This window comes from Lates calcarifer, linkage group LG6 (genome assembly GCF_001640805.2).
Source record: "Lates calcarifer isolate ASB-BC8 linkage group LG6, TLL_Latcal_v3, whole genome shotgun sequence".
Taxonomy (NCBI): Eukaryota; Metazoa; Chordata; class Actinopteri; family Centropomidae; genus Lates; species Lates calcarifer.
Genome location: NC_066838.1, coordinates 10,594,129 through 10,610,296, shown reverse-complemented (window position 1 = coordinate 10,610,296; position 16,168 = coordinate 10,594,129). Strand labels below are relative to the sequence as shown.

The window sequence follows — 16,168 nt, the reverse complement described above, 5'->3', positions numbered from 1 at the left end:
TGTTTAAAAAATGAGAAAAGCCATTCTTAAAAAAGACCTTGTATTTTGAAGACAAGTAGTGCTTACAAAGGTATTTCTCTTTTCAGTGAAGACATTGACGGTCCCATTCAGATTGACATACTGTATGTACAGTTAATATCAAATTCATCCCCAATACCACCTCCCCCAGACTGCACAGTCTCTACACAGTCCAAGTGACACATTATTCATCAGTTAAGAAAAGGTGAAGCTGGTCACATGCACAACTTCTTCCCACTACACAGATTCACACCGCCTTGTCGAAAGAGTCCATGAAATAGTACAAAAGAAAACAACACTGACTGAATGACAAGATTGTTTTTTTCCCCCTCCACTCTCTTCCTGAGAGTCAGAGGCTCCACCAAAGTCCTCTTCCAGCAGCCAGCTTCCATGCGGGGACGTCCAGCAGTCTCCAGGACATGCTGCCGCAAACATTATCGTCATCTTCTCTCCCACACCCGTGCCCTCATATTGATGATATGATAGTCAAGGGTGCTGGAAGAATGTTAAAGACACACTGAAGACGAAAAGGCTTCAGGTTCTTTGAACTGTCACCGCTGAGCAGCTGTAGCAGCTTCAGAAAATCTCTTAAGCTCAGCATTTCTTCACAGAAGAAACTCCCCACTTTCATGGCCGGTGGAACCTGCGGAGACAAACATGCGGAGAGACCCTGTGTTAAAGGGGAACAGTACAAATCGTGTGTACAGAAGGTGCCTTTGTCATCACACCCAGCTATGATTGCAGCTATTAATCAGTTCCGTGGAGCTATTTTTAGCACAGTCATTAAATGTGCAGAGGGGCTGGACGTATACTCCATCCTCCTCCTCCTCCCTCTGGGTCACTGTTACAACTCACAACAAGGACCCCTGCTTTCCAAACAAGCTTAGCCAAGGACACAGTGGCATTTTATCATTTTTTTTCTCTACCTGGCAGTACAGGCTCTCCAGAGGACAACCTCCCCTACCCACCCCCCTGCTCAGAAGCGCTCCCATCTATCTTTAGCTCCTCGGTGCTCTCTGGATGAGCAAGGAGAGCTAAATTTAGACCGCTGCAGCCCAGAATAGAGCACACATGCATTCCCAAACACATAGTAAACGCATACAATACTGACCTCGTTAGGTGTTTGCTTGAGGCATGCACTTCCATCTCAGTGCTTTTGAACTCGTTCAGCTCTTTTCGGATTGCAGCCTGTGCGAGAAGAGGAAAAACAACATTAGTGCATCCCTAAGTGCTTCCTGAGCCATTGGGGTTCCGTAACCTTTGAACAGCAAAGTGACAGCAGGAGTAGGAGAAAATATAATCAGCCCTAAAAAACACTAAAGAGAACAGGGGATTTGGATAAGCTGATAACAGCAACATTCGATGCTGATAGTCTTGATGAGCAAAAGGTCACAGAACTTTGTAAATCAGACTGGCCTAAATAGCAGACTTGTTTTGGCGCTAAGTCCAAGTGATTGGGGGCAAGCCATAAAAAGTTGAAATTCTCAAAAGTTGTCTGTCTGCACTCCACACTAACACACACCTTGTCTGCTGCCGAGAGCCGAGTCCAGGGCTTGTCTGCTCTCCTGTCATAGTCCTGAGCTTTGGCCACCTCCACATAGTCACTGAAACGGATCAGGATCTTTCTGTCTCGCAGTTCGTCTACCGTGGGCCGCTGGTTGAGCTGGAACACACAAGAAGTGGGACAAACATTTATAGCTGGTTGCTGTTAACCTGAGTGGTCTCCATGTGCTTCATGCCTGCAGGGTTAATTTGGTTACTGCTGTTAAGGTGTTTGTTATCAGGAACAAATGCTTGTAAATATATGGAAAATACTCAAGTAACACAGTTTTGTACCTTTCTGTTTAGCCGCTGTTTGATCTCTCTCCTCTCTTCTTGCTCTGTCTGGTCATTTCTCTCTGGGGAAAAAAAAACAAACAAACAACCAAATTATAAATCCATACTATATCAGCAAATATTTTAGCATTTAACATATATACATAAACATTTTAAAAATATTAAGAGATATCACAGAGTATTATTTCATTTAATGTGTGAATAGGCCTATATTCATCACCCACTGTGTATAAATGATGTTAAATCTGTTTTAAAAAAATACTGTATGTAGGCCATTGCAAGTTTATCAAGCCAAGCATCTGTACAAATTCAGTTCCTACCTCCTTTAACAGTGTTCACAGTGCAGAGTGCAATGTGCAGTCATGCGTTCTTTTGCTCCTGAATAATGTACTACTCTGGGCAATCTGTGCCATCATTTATGCAACATCTTGTCGTGTTTGAAGTATGTCTGACCTGTGTTTTGACATCGATTTTTTAATAATTGTAAATATTAGTATTCAGATGAAATGCCGGTAGTTTAGAAACATTAAGAGTACTGAACTTACGTTTCAGGATGTTTCGACTCTCCAGCTCCTCCACATTTGGTCTCTGGCTCAGTCTCCTGCGGAGAAACACCAAAACCACGTTTTGAACCATGTTGGTATAGCTTTCCCCTGTCCTATCCTCTTAAAACCGGCTGTAGTTTCTTCACTGTGCGCGTTCTCGAAAGGAATCCCCTATGTCTCCATCTCGCATCCAAACCGCGGCTGTGGTTCTTCGGCAGAGGCGCTCCCCACATCTGGAATAGTCAAAGAAGCGCGATTCTCCTGGTTTGAGAATTCTCCACCAAATTATTTTTCGGTTTCAAGATGCTGCATGTCAGGTGCAGTTGCCGTATTGCCTTTACTCTACACCGCAGCAGCAGCAGCAGCAGCAGCACAGGCACTCCTCTTTACTATCCGCTACTGACTTCGAGCGTTTTTGAACTGGGTCGTGATGGGCTGCTGGGGCGCGACTCCCCCAGTCTCCCTGGTTACTGCATGCATAATTCGTAGGAGGCGGAGCCTAAGAGGCTCCCACTCACGGCATCCCCAGCCTCCCCCTGATCTACACTGGGCTACTGGCACAGTCATATTATCCATTTTGTTGCACCAGTTCATTTTATTTTTAGTCACATAAAAGAGACCTTTTTTTAAGGAAGGAAAAAGAATCTGTGTCAAACAGGGAGTAAAATACAAGATAGATTTAAAACACTGTAGCTTATTTTATGCTCTAATACAATTCCAATCTCTTCTTTGCCATAATGACCAGGTTCAAACATTCAAATCACACTTAGTCCATTTATTTCAAGCTGCCATGTTCCCTTCACCATCAAAGCTTCCAAAAGGTCTCCAAAATCCAATGTTTTCCCGGAGTCCCCTGTGCGTGCCAACTATTCATACTTTGTATAAATAATAAATGTAAGCTGCACAACAGGACTTGGCTACAGACAGCACAGCACACCTCCAGAGGTGGAAAGGACAGAGAGGGTAGAATGCCGCCACGCAGCAGGACTCTCTTTATCCCCATCAACCAAGCTAACACTGGACACTTTATAGTTCAGTCCTGCAAAAGATCAAAGTTAGGTCACATGCGCCGAGACCTGGACACAAAGCCGTCCTGGTTGCCCAGTGTGTATGTGTACATCTGCACAAACTGGCACTAAACAGCTAATAGAATCATTTTAGTCTTCTAGCAGGCTTAAAACCACATTTGTGTAACAACAGACGGTATCATCTACACAAAAAGACATCAGTGCTCATCTGCGTTATGTAATGAGCATTCATCTTGGGTTTGCTTTATACATGTCTTACTTAAGTGAAACAGCACTGACAGAAGAGAGAAAGCAGGTTTCACAGAAAAGTATTAGGTATGTTATTTTCACGCCCTGCCAAACAGCATGTTTCTACGCAATACTGTACCACGTGACAATGAGTACAGGCAAGCAATCAGTCTTTGTTAATTAACACATGTCTGACTAGACATCCAGGAATAGCGTGACGAATAATTCAATAGTCTTCCCTAGTGAATTCTCTTCTGAGAAGTAAGACTAAAAATGGAACATACAACATCAGGAAAGTTGGCTAGAACAATTCCAGCATTTTACACATAGTCAGAATGTAGGGGTGTGATTAGTTTCTTTCAAGCTGCATTTCTATGAAAAGAAAAAGAAAAAAAAAAACAACCTTAACACATCTTTGTTGATTTTCTGTCACTTCCTCTGTGAGGTTCCCCCTTTTGATCACAGTAGTATTTGATCAAATCAGGCATGTTTTATTCTGCTATCTCAAAATCTCATCAGGTGGGGAACAGCTTGAAACTATGACTCTTTTGCCTCACGACTCTTCAATCAACAAGCTGAGAGAAAATGTTCCTGGTGTTACATTTTGAACAGATGAAACAGAAAATCACTTCCAAAGCCCCAGTGAATATGACCAACCACTGTATTATTGACCTGGTCGCCAAGTTGCTTAGCAACAACATTTGGTATCTTTGAGACAATAGAGTCTTCCTGCAGAAATTCTCACTGCTCCCTAGCAACACACTAATGGGGACTTCACTATCACACACAGTGCTGTATGCGCTTTACAGGGAAACTGTGTCTATTTTTAGAAACAGACTGCTTACTTTTTTCATCTTTGTCCGTGAGCTGAATAAATCAGAGATCACGGCCAATATAAAACACTATTTTGGTAACAAAAATCAGATTGCGAGCCATCTGAGTCACAAAATATAATTACTCCTCTGCTCTCAGGTGACATAACACGTAAACCAAGATGGTTTATTTGTGATAATTGAGAATAACTTCACATGAGACAATACACTGACTCACTGCACCAGTTTCTCACCCACTGCTTTCTACCTTTAGGATACAATAGCAGAAATATTTCGGATTCTGAAAGGTATCCCCAGAACACCATGATGACGCAAAAACGCCTGCTGGCAAAAGGGTTTCCATTTGCCACTCAGGATGTTCTGCAGTAAAATGAGTTAGAATAGAAAATGTAACCATGCCAGCCAAGGGAGGAATAAGAAATCCAAACAAAAGAATGAAAAACCAGTGAGTGGGTGGCAGAGGCTTTCAGTCTTTTATTTCAGTTGCCAACAGCACACTGAGACAAAATTAGCCTTTCCCAGCTTTCTTCCTTTTTCTCAAATACAGTAAAAGGCACCCACCTGCTCCTCCTGTCCCCCCAACCCTCTTATTATTTCTGCTGATATGACTCCCCGACAACACATTTGTGGAGAGAGGGGAATGCATGGGGAGATGCATTATTGAACAGAGTCAGGAGCTAAGATTAGAAACAGCGGAGCACGGCCGCAGCACAAGTGCCAAGTGGGGAGTCTAAAGATAGAAAGGTCATCTATTGCTGACATAATGGATGGACAAGGTGTCATTATCCACCTGAAGTCCTGATGCCATTTTCCCACTTGACTGGCAGCAAATGTAACAGCGGGGTTTTCATTGTGAGCTGCAGACAGGATGAGAAAAAGAGCAGATTGAATCTAAGATGGGAGTCACCAGGAGAAGTCCAGAGGAGTGTGTGATGGATTGTTTTGTGATTCAGTGTGAATGCTCGGGGGAAACAAGCCCTTTTTTTTCCCTCCGATGAGTCTGCCCTCCTCTTCACCATTCTGAGCTATATTTAGCCAGGACCCCACCCCCCCCACCCCACCCCAAAAAAATTGGTGCAGTATGCTATGCATATACTGTACTGTAGGATGAAAGTGCATTTTTTTTCTTGCATATGCTTGACACTGTGGATGAAGTAATGATATTCACATAACTTATTTAGAGCTTCAAGCTGTACAGATTATGTCAGTTATCACTACAGATCAACCAAAGCAGCAGAATAAATAACTGCTTTTTTGTGAAGCCTTTTACAAGCACATAAAATTTACAGCAATGTCAGCATGAGCCACACAAATAAAGCAGCTTTGAGACTCCTTGTTGATCCCCCTGAGATCATTAATTCATTCTGTACTTGTAATAAGACATTTAAATCGCTATAAATCCTTTGAACCAAGTGCTATTTAGAAGCAGGTCTTTGTATAACAAGCAGCTACTCTCACTGCCTTTCTACAGGTGGAGCCTCTCTGTGTTTGAAGTGCTGACCCTGCTTGCTCTTATACAAGCTACAGTCGTGCTCTGTCCCCACTTTTACATAAGCTGTGTGCTTGCAAACATCTGTACACCTTTTTCTCAGCTAACAAAAAGACATTTTCTTCCAGTCAATCTAAGAATAGATCGGGGAGGCAGTATTCTTAGTTGTCTCATAGACAGACGATAGATCTCGTTCTCTGGAAAGTGTGGGTGGCACTCTGTGCTTGGCTGCGAGTTATTGCACAGCAGGTTATGTAACGCTGTGGTGTGCCCCTGTTTGATGCACTGGTGTTAAAGAAGCTGGGTCTTGTGATACATTCGCACACAGAAAAAGGACATTAAGTTTCTCAGTTGTATTAGAAAAGCCAGTTGTGCTGTTAATGTCCTGGCAGGGAAGTGCACATATGCAAACATCAGCGGTGCGTCTTGTACAGAGAGACTTCCTGGAAGCAGCGTCTGTCTGTACTTGTTGCACTGCAGAGATTCAGAGAATGATTGTTCTCTTTAAAAGCGAATTTAATGAACATGTGCCTATTACATGCGCCAAAAGATTTCTGGTACTTTATTCCATTTGGCCGCTCACTGGTTTGAGTGGAAGCTTCTCAATTTGAGTTTAAATGGTTACATGCTGGGGTGAAGTATAAAAGACAGGCTTGCCAGTACGAGGATTGGCCTTTAGTAACAAGCATTACACCCAAATAGATTCCTCTGAGCAGTAAGAGATTACACAACATAAATCAAGTCTGTCCAAAACAATCAGATAATCCGTTTAGATCCGATTTTTATCTCACCTCCACCTAGTATTGCATGTTATGTAACTGAGGAAATTAGGCATCTAAGTTTTCCCTGCAAAAAAGCATTGCCGAGGTCTGTTGCACCAGGAATAGAAAGGAAGTCATTCATTAACTGCGGAGCTGTGTGAAACTAATGGATTGTAGCTAGAAAGATAGTTAAGCTGTTACTGATATCATTAAACATTTCATATTTCTATCACAGGACATTATCCAACCTAATGTCCAGCAATGATCAGTATAACATTAACTGTCACTACCAAGAAACAGATTGCAAATACTACAGAGACACAGATAGCAAGACAGAGAAGATTTCATTGCTTACTTGGCGAGTTTCATTTCAATCTGCTGGCGAATTTCCTGGCGCTCCTGGTCACTCCTTGCTGGGAAGATATTCCTGTCCTCCAGCTCCTGCTTGCTGGGCCTGTTTCTTAGCTTGACAGCCAGCAACTCCTTCCTTAGCCTGCGAGGAAGTGTGCCTGCAAGCATGTATACACACATTAACACACAAGAAACTTGTCAGCTTTTTATCAGCCTTGCAGACCTTTCTATTAATCTTCCTTTTCTTTCCCTAACAATATGCAAAAGCATGCTGTCAGTGAATAAAGCCTTCCAACCCCTGATCCAAAAAATGCCACTAACTGCTTAATATCTACAAACACCCTTGCTAACTGGACATTATTTGCAGTGCAGTTTTTGGACATAGACACTATTTCTCTTTTTGCACTGTACAGAAGCACATTGGAAAGGAAATGAAACAAGAATTATTGGAGTAAAGTTCAGATTCTCAGCTTTAATGGATGTTCACATCCATATTACTGTACAACACGTAGCCCTATTTAATGTAATCTAAGTCTTGATTACTAACTGTGTGGGGACCAGGGACCCAGATCTGTAGGGGCCTTAAACGCCCCAGGTTCACTCTGTCTGTTGGTTTGTGTCATAACTACATTAACTGCACATTTGTTTGGGACTGTTAACTACTAAAGCACAATATCAACTGAAATAATAAGGTACTTGAGGCATTATTGGGAGGTACATGTTTGGTGCTGGGCAGGTAGTGTACAGTGGATTTATCAGAGCTTTGCTGAAAACTCCTGCCTGCTGTGGTTGGAAATGACACTGATGGGAGCAGTGAGAGTGAGCCCACATATTAAAGTTGCATACTGTAAAACCAAAACAATGAGCTGAAAGACACTAAAATATAAGAGTATTGGTTGGTCTCTGGGGCTCGACGCAAACTTAAGATACCGGCTATGACAGTCCCCCACCAAGACAATAGCGGGGCTTTATTTGCTACACTGTTATCTGAGTTCAGATGTAACCACTGAAGAAAACCTCAAGCGCTTTAACCTCAGAGTCACTGTTTCATTTTAAATTCAATATGTATAGTACATAACCAAAAAAAAAAAAAAAAAAAAAGAATTGCACAAATATAATTTTAAATCCCAGTTTTAAGCTCTTCCACCCACCAGAGATGACAGACTCATTCCAGCCGTCCAGGTCGGTGGGGAGGCCTGAGGTGTTGGAGAAGCACTGGTCCAGCCGCACGTTCTCCTTGTTCTCCTCTGCCTCCTTCTTGGGCCAGTCGGACACTCCACCTCCCATACAGCCGCCCACCAAAGATAATGTGTGTTGGTTCTCAGAGCTGCAGGAGCGAGAGAGCCGCCCATCAGAGCACCACAGCCTCGGGGGTGAGCCCTGCTCACACCCTTCATGAACACTGAGGGGATGCAGGGAGGAGAAGACATTTTAATTATAGATTTTAAGATCAAGATATAAAGCAAATGATTAAAGCAAAGTTATCTATAACTAATCACTAATAATATATCTGTTTTTCTCCCTCCCAGTATTTCTGAGTATATGGGGTCAACCTGAGGACTCACCTCTCCTGCCTGTTCTTGGAAGCGAAGGCTCTCTGCAGTTCCTCCATAATGCAGCTAGGGGGCATGGGTGGATGCATCATATTGCCTAGATGTGGGGACCCTGAGGGGTTGGCCAGGGGCCCTCGTAACGGCAGGGTCATTGAAGCCAGGCTTTCTGTGGCCCTGGGTGGAGGCTCCTTGGGGAGGTAGGAGTTTGGCAGGTGAGTGGGGAGCGACACAGGGCCTGAATCTGAAATACAGGGATGAGGGGGAAAACACTGGAGGTTAATAAACTTCTTTTTCCCCTAATTTTCCTTCCTGCATATCAGTTTGCAGGCCACAGATGCTGGTGTTTATCTTCAGATACCGAGGTGAAGTTTGGGAGACACATTTCCATTTTTACTCATGGGAATTCAGACTCAGACAGTCCACCTGACTTGCACATCTGTTTAAAATGAGAGGAGATTTGAACATGTGGAGGAAGAAATATGAACATGGGAAAAATACAACCTTGCCAAGTCATATATTGCTCATCTGCCATCTGTAGTGTATCTAAAGAATGTACGTTCTGCTTCAATAAACTGCTGGAAAATGTGGCTCAGCTTAGTTTGTGCACAGCAGTCTACAGGCTTGAATCTGAGTTACCTTTACCTTGACTTCAATGCAAGGTATTACTGCTAACTCTAGGATTCCTCAAAGTACAGACAGGTGACAAATGAAATGTGTTGTGTCACCATGACCCAGCGGAGCAGCTTCAGTGCATATTTGCACTGACTCAGTAAGCCTGGAGCTGTACTTGAACACCCTTCTACTCAAAGATATTCCCTCATTTAGCAAGGAAACCAAGTACTGCACTTAAGAACAGTTGTGGAACTTTTTGTACTTTACTTGACTATTTCTATTTTATGCTATGTCATACTTTTTTTTAGAGGGAAATATGTACATTTTACTCCACTACACTAAAAACCCTATAAAACCCAACACATAGGTTCCCAACCTTTCTGACTTATAATCTTTAGTCCAGGTCTAGTTGGGGCTCCTTGTCACATTTTAGATGTCTGAGTTGCTCAACCAGAGAAAATAACTGAGGTAAAATTATTCAATATTTCACAACAAAAAGGACAGGTTAGAGAAAAGTCCAAAACATTAATACAGATCTGTGCAGCAGAATTTTGATATTTCTTCTTTCCTCTCCTGTTAAACATTCCACGACCACACAGATTTATCTTACCCACCACGGTCTAAAATGTCAAACTGTATTTGAAGTACTTTAGCATATGATTCACATCGTTTTTATACTTGTGCCCCGTATGGAAACATCTGCGTTCATTTTGTTCAACCTCTCTGTACTCACCATCTCCAGTACTCAGCTGGGGCAAAAGTTTTGGAGGTACTTGTGGTGGGGAAGTTCCTGGAGGAATCTCCTCCTCAGGTCTGTCTTCCATCTGGTCTCCCATGTCCTGCAGCCCCTCAGGTAAATCCCCAGCGGGGTGTACCTCCTCATCTCCCTCATCCTCTGATAACGATGCATTCTCCTCCACTCGTTCACAGTCCTGGAGAGGGGTGGCTACTGAAGGGCGTTAATGAAGGGGAACAAAATATATTCATAAAATGAATTTTGTTGCAAAGAACACAAAAAAAGAGGCACTATTAAACTGTGGCAGCTGGTGGACACAGCTGGTGAAGGAGTATTTTAAAGAGCAGTGAGGTTATAATTGCCATGAAACTATAAACTTTTGAGTAATTATTGAAATTGCAGATACTGTTTTTTGAACGGTGAATAAAACTATCATAATTACAGTAATGTAATTTGTAACATTTTGCCAAGCAGCATCGATTCTATGGGTTACAATTTGTAAAACGTGCCATTATACTGAAATATACTGTACTGAACTAACTTTATACATAAAAACAATACCCCGATGCACTTGTTACAGCATCACATACAAACTTATTGTGTGTTTAAGTGATAGAGGACTAGGTTTCTACCAAATACACATATAGTCGACATTTGTGGACCTCCATGTGCACCATGGCAAAGATCGTCATTGAATTGTCTTTGCTGCCCTCTAATGGTACATGTGTAGAACATTGGTTCAAACACAAACGTCTCCTTTGTGTGCAAAATGTCAACTAAATCAACAGACATACAGTGTGATGTGAATGATTTTATAACATGTGTATTGTTATTATTGTTATTGTGTATTACACAGACCCTCGATCCTCATTCATTATTTTCAAGCATTTTATCAAACTGATCACAGTAATCTTATACACTCTGATATTGATCTGCTATAGAGCTGAGGCCAAGCCACTTTACAAATCCATTTTTTCCCTAATCTGTTGTTTCTGCAGCTCTATGATGTCCATTGATCAGCTGACTTGTGTACTTGAGTACAGCGAGGGACTGTCCTACCTGAAGGAGAGTGATCCTCCTCAGGACCAAGGTATTCCACACTGCTGACTGTGAGGTTTGGGTTTAAAGGTCCCCCGAATCCTCCAAGCAGGACCGCGCCGTCTGAACAGCAGCCCTGGGTGGGGGAGTTTGGGTCGTGGCATAGAAGACCGCTGGATAATGCTACATCTGTTGGATGACAAGAAGAGACAAGTATGTGAAGCTGTTGTGATTTCTGTGTTGTGGATAAACAAGATTATGTGGCATTATCACCAGTGATAGAAAGTCATTTCTGGTATTGATGCTGCCCCTCCTGTTGCTTTATCTCTTATATTTCAGTTTCTCTTTTTTCAGGCAGCTCATTGAATACATACACAATGAAACAGCATTTTGGGGCCATCTTACCTCTTATTGTGAGCACTGTAGTGAAAGGCTTGTTTTATTTGGTTCATTGGTTTTAGGATGTATTTTCACCTTGTGCACTATGAGACAGAGCCAAGACTATACTTTTCTATGAATAGATACAATGTGGATGAAAATAAATCATTTTGAAAAAATACTTTAAATAACTGTATGTAATGTCATGAGAAAATATACATATGAAAAGGCAGGTTCAGCATGTAACTCTTAAACTGGATCAAGTATCTAAATGATTAGAGGCTTGCACTGACAAGTCCTGCAACTGACCACTGATGTGACCAACTGTGATCACCTGAAATGACATCCACTCTTTAAGCCACCTTGATTCAACAGCACTCTCCATTACAGCAAGAGCATCACATTTAGCCTTGCGCACAGCAAATATAATTCTAGACATACTGTAGATACCTGCCCAGCCTGCTTTAAAAGCAGGAACACAAGGTGACAGTGCGATAATTTGATATTACTGTTAATCAGCTTCCAGTGGTATATGATACAATATGATCATATTTTATCATTTCACAAAATTCAGTCGTCCAGACTAATGAAAGCAGAATGGGAGTTTTGTTCAGAAGATATTTCCAGAATCATCAAATACTCTTCTAACCGTCTGGATGAAAAAAATATTATATTTCCCACATAATTTTTTTTTAATTAAGAAATAAATTCCCTGTTGCAGTTCTGTTTCCTAATCCAAATAAAGATGGCAGTCAGAAATGGAAACGCTGTAAGCTGCTTGTACATTGTGAACCAAACTTAATATATTATATATATAATATATTATATATATATTGGTTTATACTGAAAGGGCAAGGATATTATTATATGTCATTTTCCTGAATAGATAAGTTAGTCACACCTTGAGAAACAGGTTGAAATCTTTTTTTTTTTCTTTATTATGCAGCAAACCTAATATAATTTCATTTGAATGAATTGAGCAGTCTTTGAGGATATTGTTATACCTTCAAAACAGCAATAAATGTTGTTAAATGATCTTCTGGCTTTTTAAAGATCACTGGGTAATTATTTTTCTGAACTTTAAAGCTTAAATGTAATGATAATATGAGAGACACATCCTGGAGCCATGTCTCATGTAATGCAAAACACTGGAACAAAGTTCATTACAATTAACTTTAATTAGGTTTTAATTTGTCTTTTTTTCATATTGTGATACACTTTGATATAGACAAAATGTATATAATATATATAATACATATTAAGTTATATTGATGTCCATATCACCTCATAAAAATCACCTGTTTCAGCAACATCAAAATATGAAACAATAGGTGTCAGCACTACACCAGCAACCAGTAAATGTTTCTTCTTAGATTTTATAATCTACACAATATTGTGTTGCACATCTATGCAGATACAACCATGTAAAATATAGAAAACAAGTCATTATAAAATGGTGAGGTCTGACTTAACTGACTTAAACGGTTAAAACTCTACTTCCCATATCTTTTCACCCACACCCTCTGATTATCCCTCCTTAACCTTTAGTGGGGATGAGGAGTAATGTGAGCGAGTGCATCAGTCTGTAGGACCAGAAAATCTACAGCCTCCTTCCATCCAACCGCCATGTGCTGTACCTGTGGAACTCTGCTTGAGCTTTTCATTTTTCTTTTTCCTCCACTTCCAGGGCTTGAAGATGCGACCCAGGGTGGCCAGCTTGCTGTTGCGTCGGATGGGTGGAGTGTGGACCCCCGTCACCAGGCAACCTGTCCTCAGCACCCTCTGCTGGTCCACCACCTCTACTACAGAGACAGTGGAGATGGAGGAGAAGCCCAGAGAGGGGCCGAGAGTTGTTACAGGAGGATGAAGTAGGGTAAGGAAAGAGTGGGTGGGGGTGTTATGGACAGGAGAAGGATCAAAAGCAGGCGAAGAGGGCAAAGAGAGTGCAAAGGGGAGAGAGAGTGTGTTGCATTGCGGAGGTGGGGATACGTGGATGACAAAAGTAGGTGGTGCAAAAGTAGGTGACGGGAGAGAGAAAGAGGGAAAGAGAAGGCAGAACACAATTAGTATGCTCACCTTGCTGAATAAACCATGATGGACTCCAAGTGCTGTGAACAGATTGAATTAGAAAGACTAATATGATCAAGGCACACTCCCTCACGGCTGTTATTTTCCTGTGAATCCCCTCTGTCCGAGCCATACGTCATGTATCAAAATAAATATCTCTCACAGTCCAAATCTGGAGGGAGGATGAGCACACACAGACACAGAGAGGACTACAAAAGATGCCTTTCCCCGGAGACCAACAGGTGTGCCAGCCTCGCTCACTGCCTTCCCAGAAATGGCACTAGGCAAGGCTGCCTGGTAAAACAGAGCTGATTGTTTTTAATGAGTCAGCCTTCTTTCTTCCAATATGCTACTCCACTGATACATGTTTTTAAATCAAATGTCCCAGCTCTCACACAACATATGTCTCCTCAGTGATCAATGTTTTCAGCAGGTGCAAATATCTTTGCAGTACATTCCATATTGCCACGAAACACTGGTAACATGCAGTGTGTTTTTGTTATTTCATCCCACAAAGCCATGATGATTTGGGGGCGTTCCTGTCTCTTGCTTATGTCTGGGTTGAATCACATGCTCTCATGTTATGTTCTGTATGCAGACAAGGAATATATTATTGCCCCCCTCCCCATCAACTTATTCAAAGTGCTGATTTCCAGGTGTCCAAATAAAATGAAAATAAAAATACATGCCAATTTACATGGCAAAACAAATGGAGGGGAGTGCACACTAATTATGCGCATTCAAACACAAGCAAGCTGATACTGCAAGAAAGAATTATCGATGAAGTAACAAAAAAAATCTCAACAATTGCTAAAACAAAAATGTAGGTGAGATTCATATTGTTCCATGTACACATTATGTTTCAGATAAATGGTACAAATGAAAGAGTATGCACTAATCTATAAAGAGTACGGTCCATGGTATTCATTCTGTTGTAATAATGAATTATTACATCTGCTGTACTGAACAGCCCTGTTCTCTCTTTAAAGGAAACTTGCATTTCAATGAATGATGACTGTGACTCATAACAAGCAAAGTGTGGGTCTACAGATCCATGTGCGCACGTAGCTGCTGGATGCAGTCACAAAGAGCCAAGAAAGAGGAAATGCACAATAAATGCCATGTATTTAAGAGCTACATACGTCAGTGTGACAAAAACGGAGCGATATCTGCCTTCAGGAGGCTGATATCTTTGTTCAAATATTCAGCTGTGGAGGAGGCAAGGATTTGTGATGGGGGAGGTTGGGGAGAGGAAGCAGGGTGGGGTGAGGGGTGGATTTGCAGAGTGGCTCGGGGTGTGAAGTGGAGTACAGTGATGGAGGAGGGAGGATACAGCTGACTCTTTTTCATGTTTTTTTTTTTTTTGCAGCCCCTTGCTCTTCTTCCTTTAAGCACATGAGTATGGAGTAGAAAGAGAATGGTGGTAGTGATTGAGGGAGGAGAGGGGAGAGGAGTAGAAGAAGAGAGGAGGAACAAGGAAGGAGAGAATGGTAAAGGGAAGGAAAGGTGTTGGCAGAGGGAAAAGTAGGTGAGAAACAAGGAAAGGAGAAAGAAGAGGAAAGAAAAGAAATGGTTGTGGTGGAAGAAAAAGTGGAGACAAGACAAGAGGAAAAGTATGGCAAGACCGGAAAACAAGACGAGTACAGGAGAACGGATGAGATGAAAAGGGGTAATTTCCAGTTTGGAGATTGACCCTACAGGTTCCTGGAAGCAGGTCAGTTGACCGTGCACACCCGTCTCACTGTGTCATCATCACTACTGTCACACATTCAGCGTGGCAGACGTGGCGCCGCGCTCAGAATCCAGGTCAAGCTTGAAGGAAACGCACCCATTCGCGCAGAGAGAGAGAGAGAGAGAGAGAGAGAGAGAGAAAGCTTAAGAGAAGGAGAGGGGGAGTGGGAGGGGTAGAGGTGTCTCTGTGAGAGGGAGAGAGTGTGTGTGTATGTGTGGAGAAAAGGAGAGGAGGTGGGGTCAGGCCCGCTACTGTTGCCATGGCGACCACATCCAGATGCTGCCGCAGCAGTGAGAGCCAGCGGGAGGAGCGAGTCAGTCTGTAGCTTAGAGGAGAGGAGGAGAGAGAGGAGGAGAGGAGCCCCCTACACAGACACTGCCTGCCACATCTAAAGCTAGTGGCAGCACCCAGTGCATTGTGGGTAGGGGGTGAAGCCACATGGAGGATGAGATCTGTCTGCATTTTGAAAGAGGGAAGGAGATCGAATGGAGGGGAGGGTGGGGGGTGGGTGGAGGAGAGAGAAGGGGGATTCCAGGGAAAAGAGGCAAGGAGGAGAGATGGGAGGGGGCTGTTGCTATACGGAAGAGCTTGCAGGAGAATCTGGGCTCGTCCAATCATGAAGCAGCTATTTATAATGCATATCAAGTAACTTCATTTTTCATAGAAGAGGTGGTTGTTCAGAGAAAATGACAGGAGTCTGGGTAGAGCACAGGAATTAGGTGAAAACACATGCATGCACATGGAGATTTCTTTTATCCGCTGTAGGAGGATGTATTGAAATGTGTGTCCGATAAGCATGAACGCACTACATGCACCATGTGGCGATGATGTGCATTTCTAATTAATATGCTAATACAAATAGGATTTGTTAAATCCATGTGTCATGCTGATGCAGTGGACCAATAGTTCGTTTGCTGTATGCCTATAGTCCTCTCCAACGTAAGTCTGCAAACACTGTAAATC

The 16,168-nt window shown here is 42.3% G+C and overlaps 1 protein-coding gene across 2 annotated transcripts in view; it reads right to left on the bottom strand.

Moving 5' to 3' along the window:
• Nucleotides 1-26: 26 nt before the first annotated feature.
• phactr3a (phosphatase and actin regulator 3a) overlaps nt 27-16,168 on the bottom strand; it is a 31,807-nt gene continuing 15,665 nt past the window's right edge. The window contains exons 2-12 of one of the 2 annotated variants that reach the window (XM_018666014.2): nt 13,044-13,208; nt 11,050-11,217; nt 9,988-10,203; nt 8,655-8,883; nt 8,241-8,491; nt 7,094-7,247; nt 2,400-2,455; nt 1,855-1,916; nt 1,541-1,681; nt 1,130-1,206; nt 27-661 (exon numbers count right to left, since the gene is read on the bottom strand). In XM_018666014.2, the coding sequence (XP_018521530.1) occupies nt 646-661; nt 1,130-1,206; nt 1,541-1,681; nt 1,855-1,916; nt 2,400-2,455; nt 7,094-7,247; nt 8,241-8,491; nt 8,655-8,883; nt 9,988-10,203; nt 11,050-11,217; nt 13,044-13,208 (1,535 nt within the window). In that variant the 3' untranslated portion in view covers nt 27-645. The remainder of the gene's footprint in view (nt 662-1,129; nt 1,207-1,540; nt 1,682-1,854; nt 1,917-2,399; nt 2,456-7,093; nt 7,248-8,240; nt 8,492-8,654; nt 8,884-9,987; nt 10,204-11,049; nt 11,218-13,043; nt 13,209-16,168) is intronic. The other variant, XM_018666015.2, reaches the window with a different exon arrangement.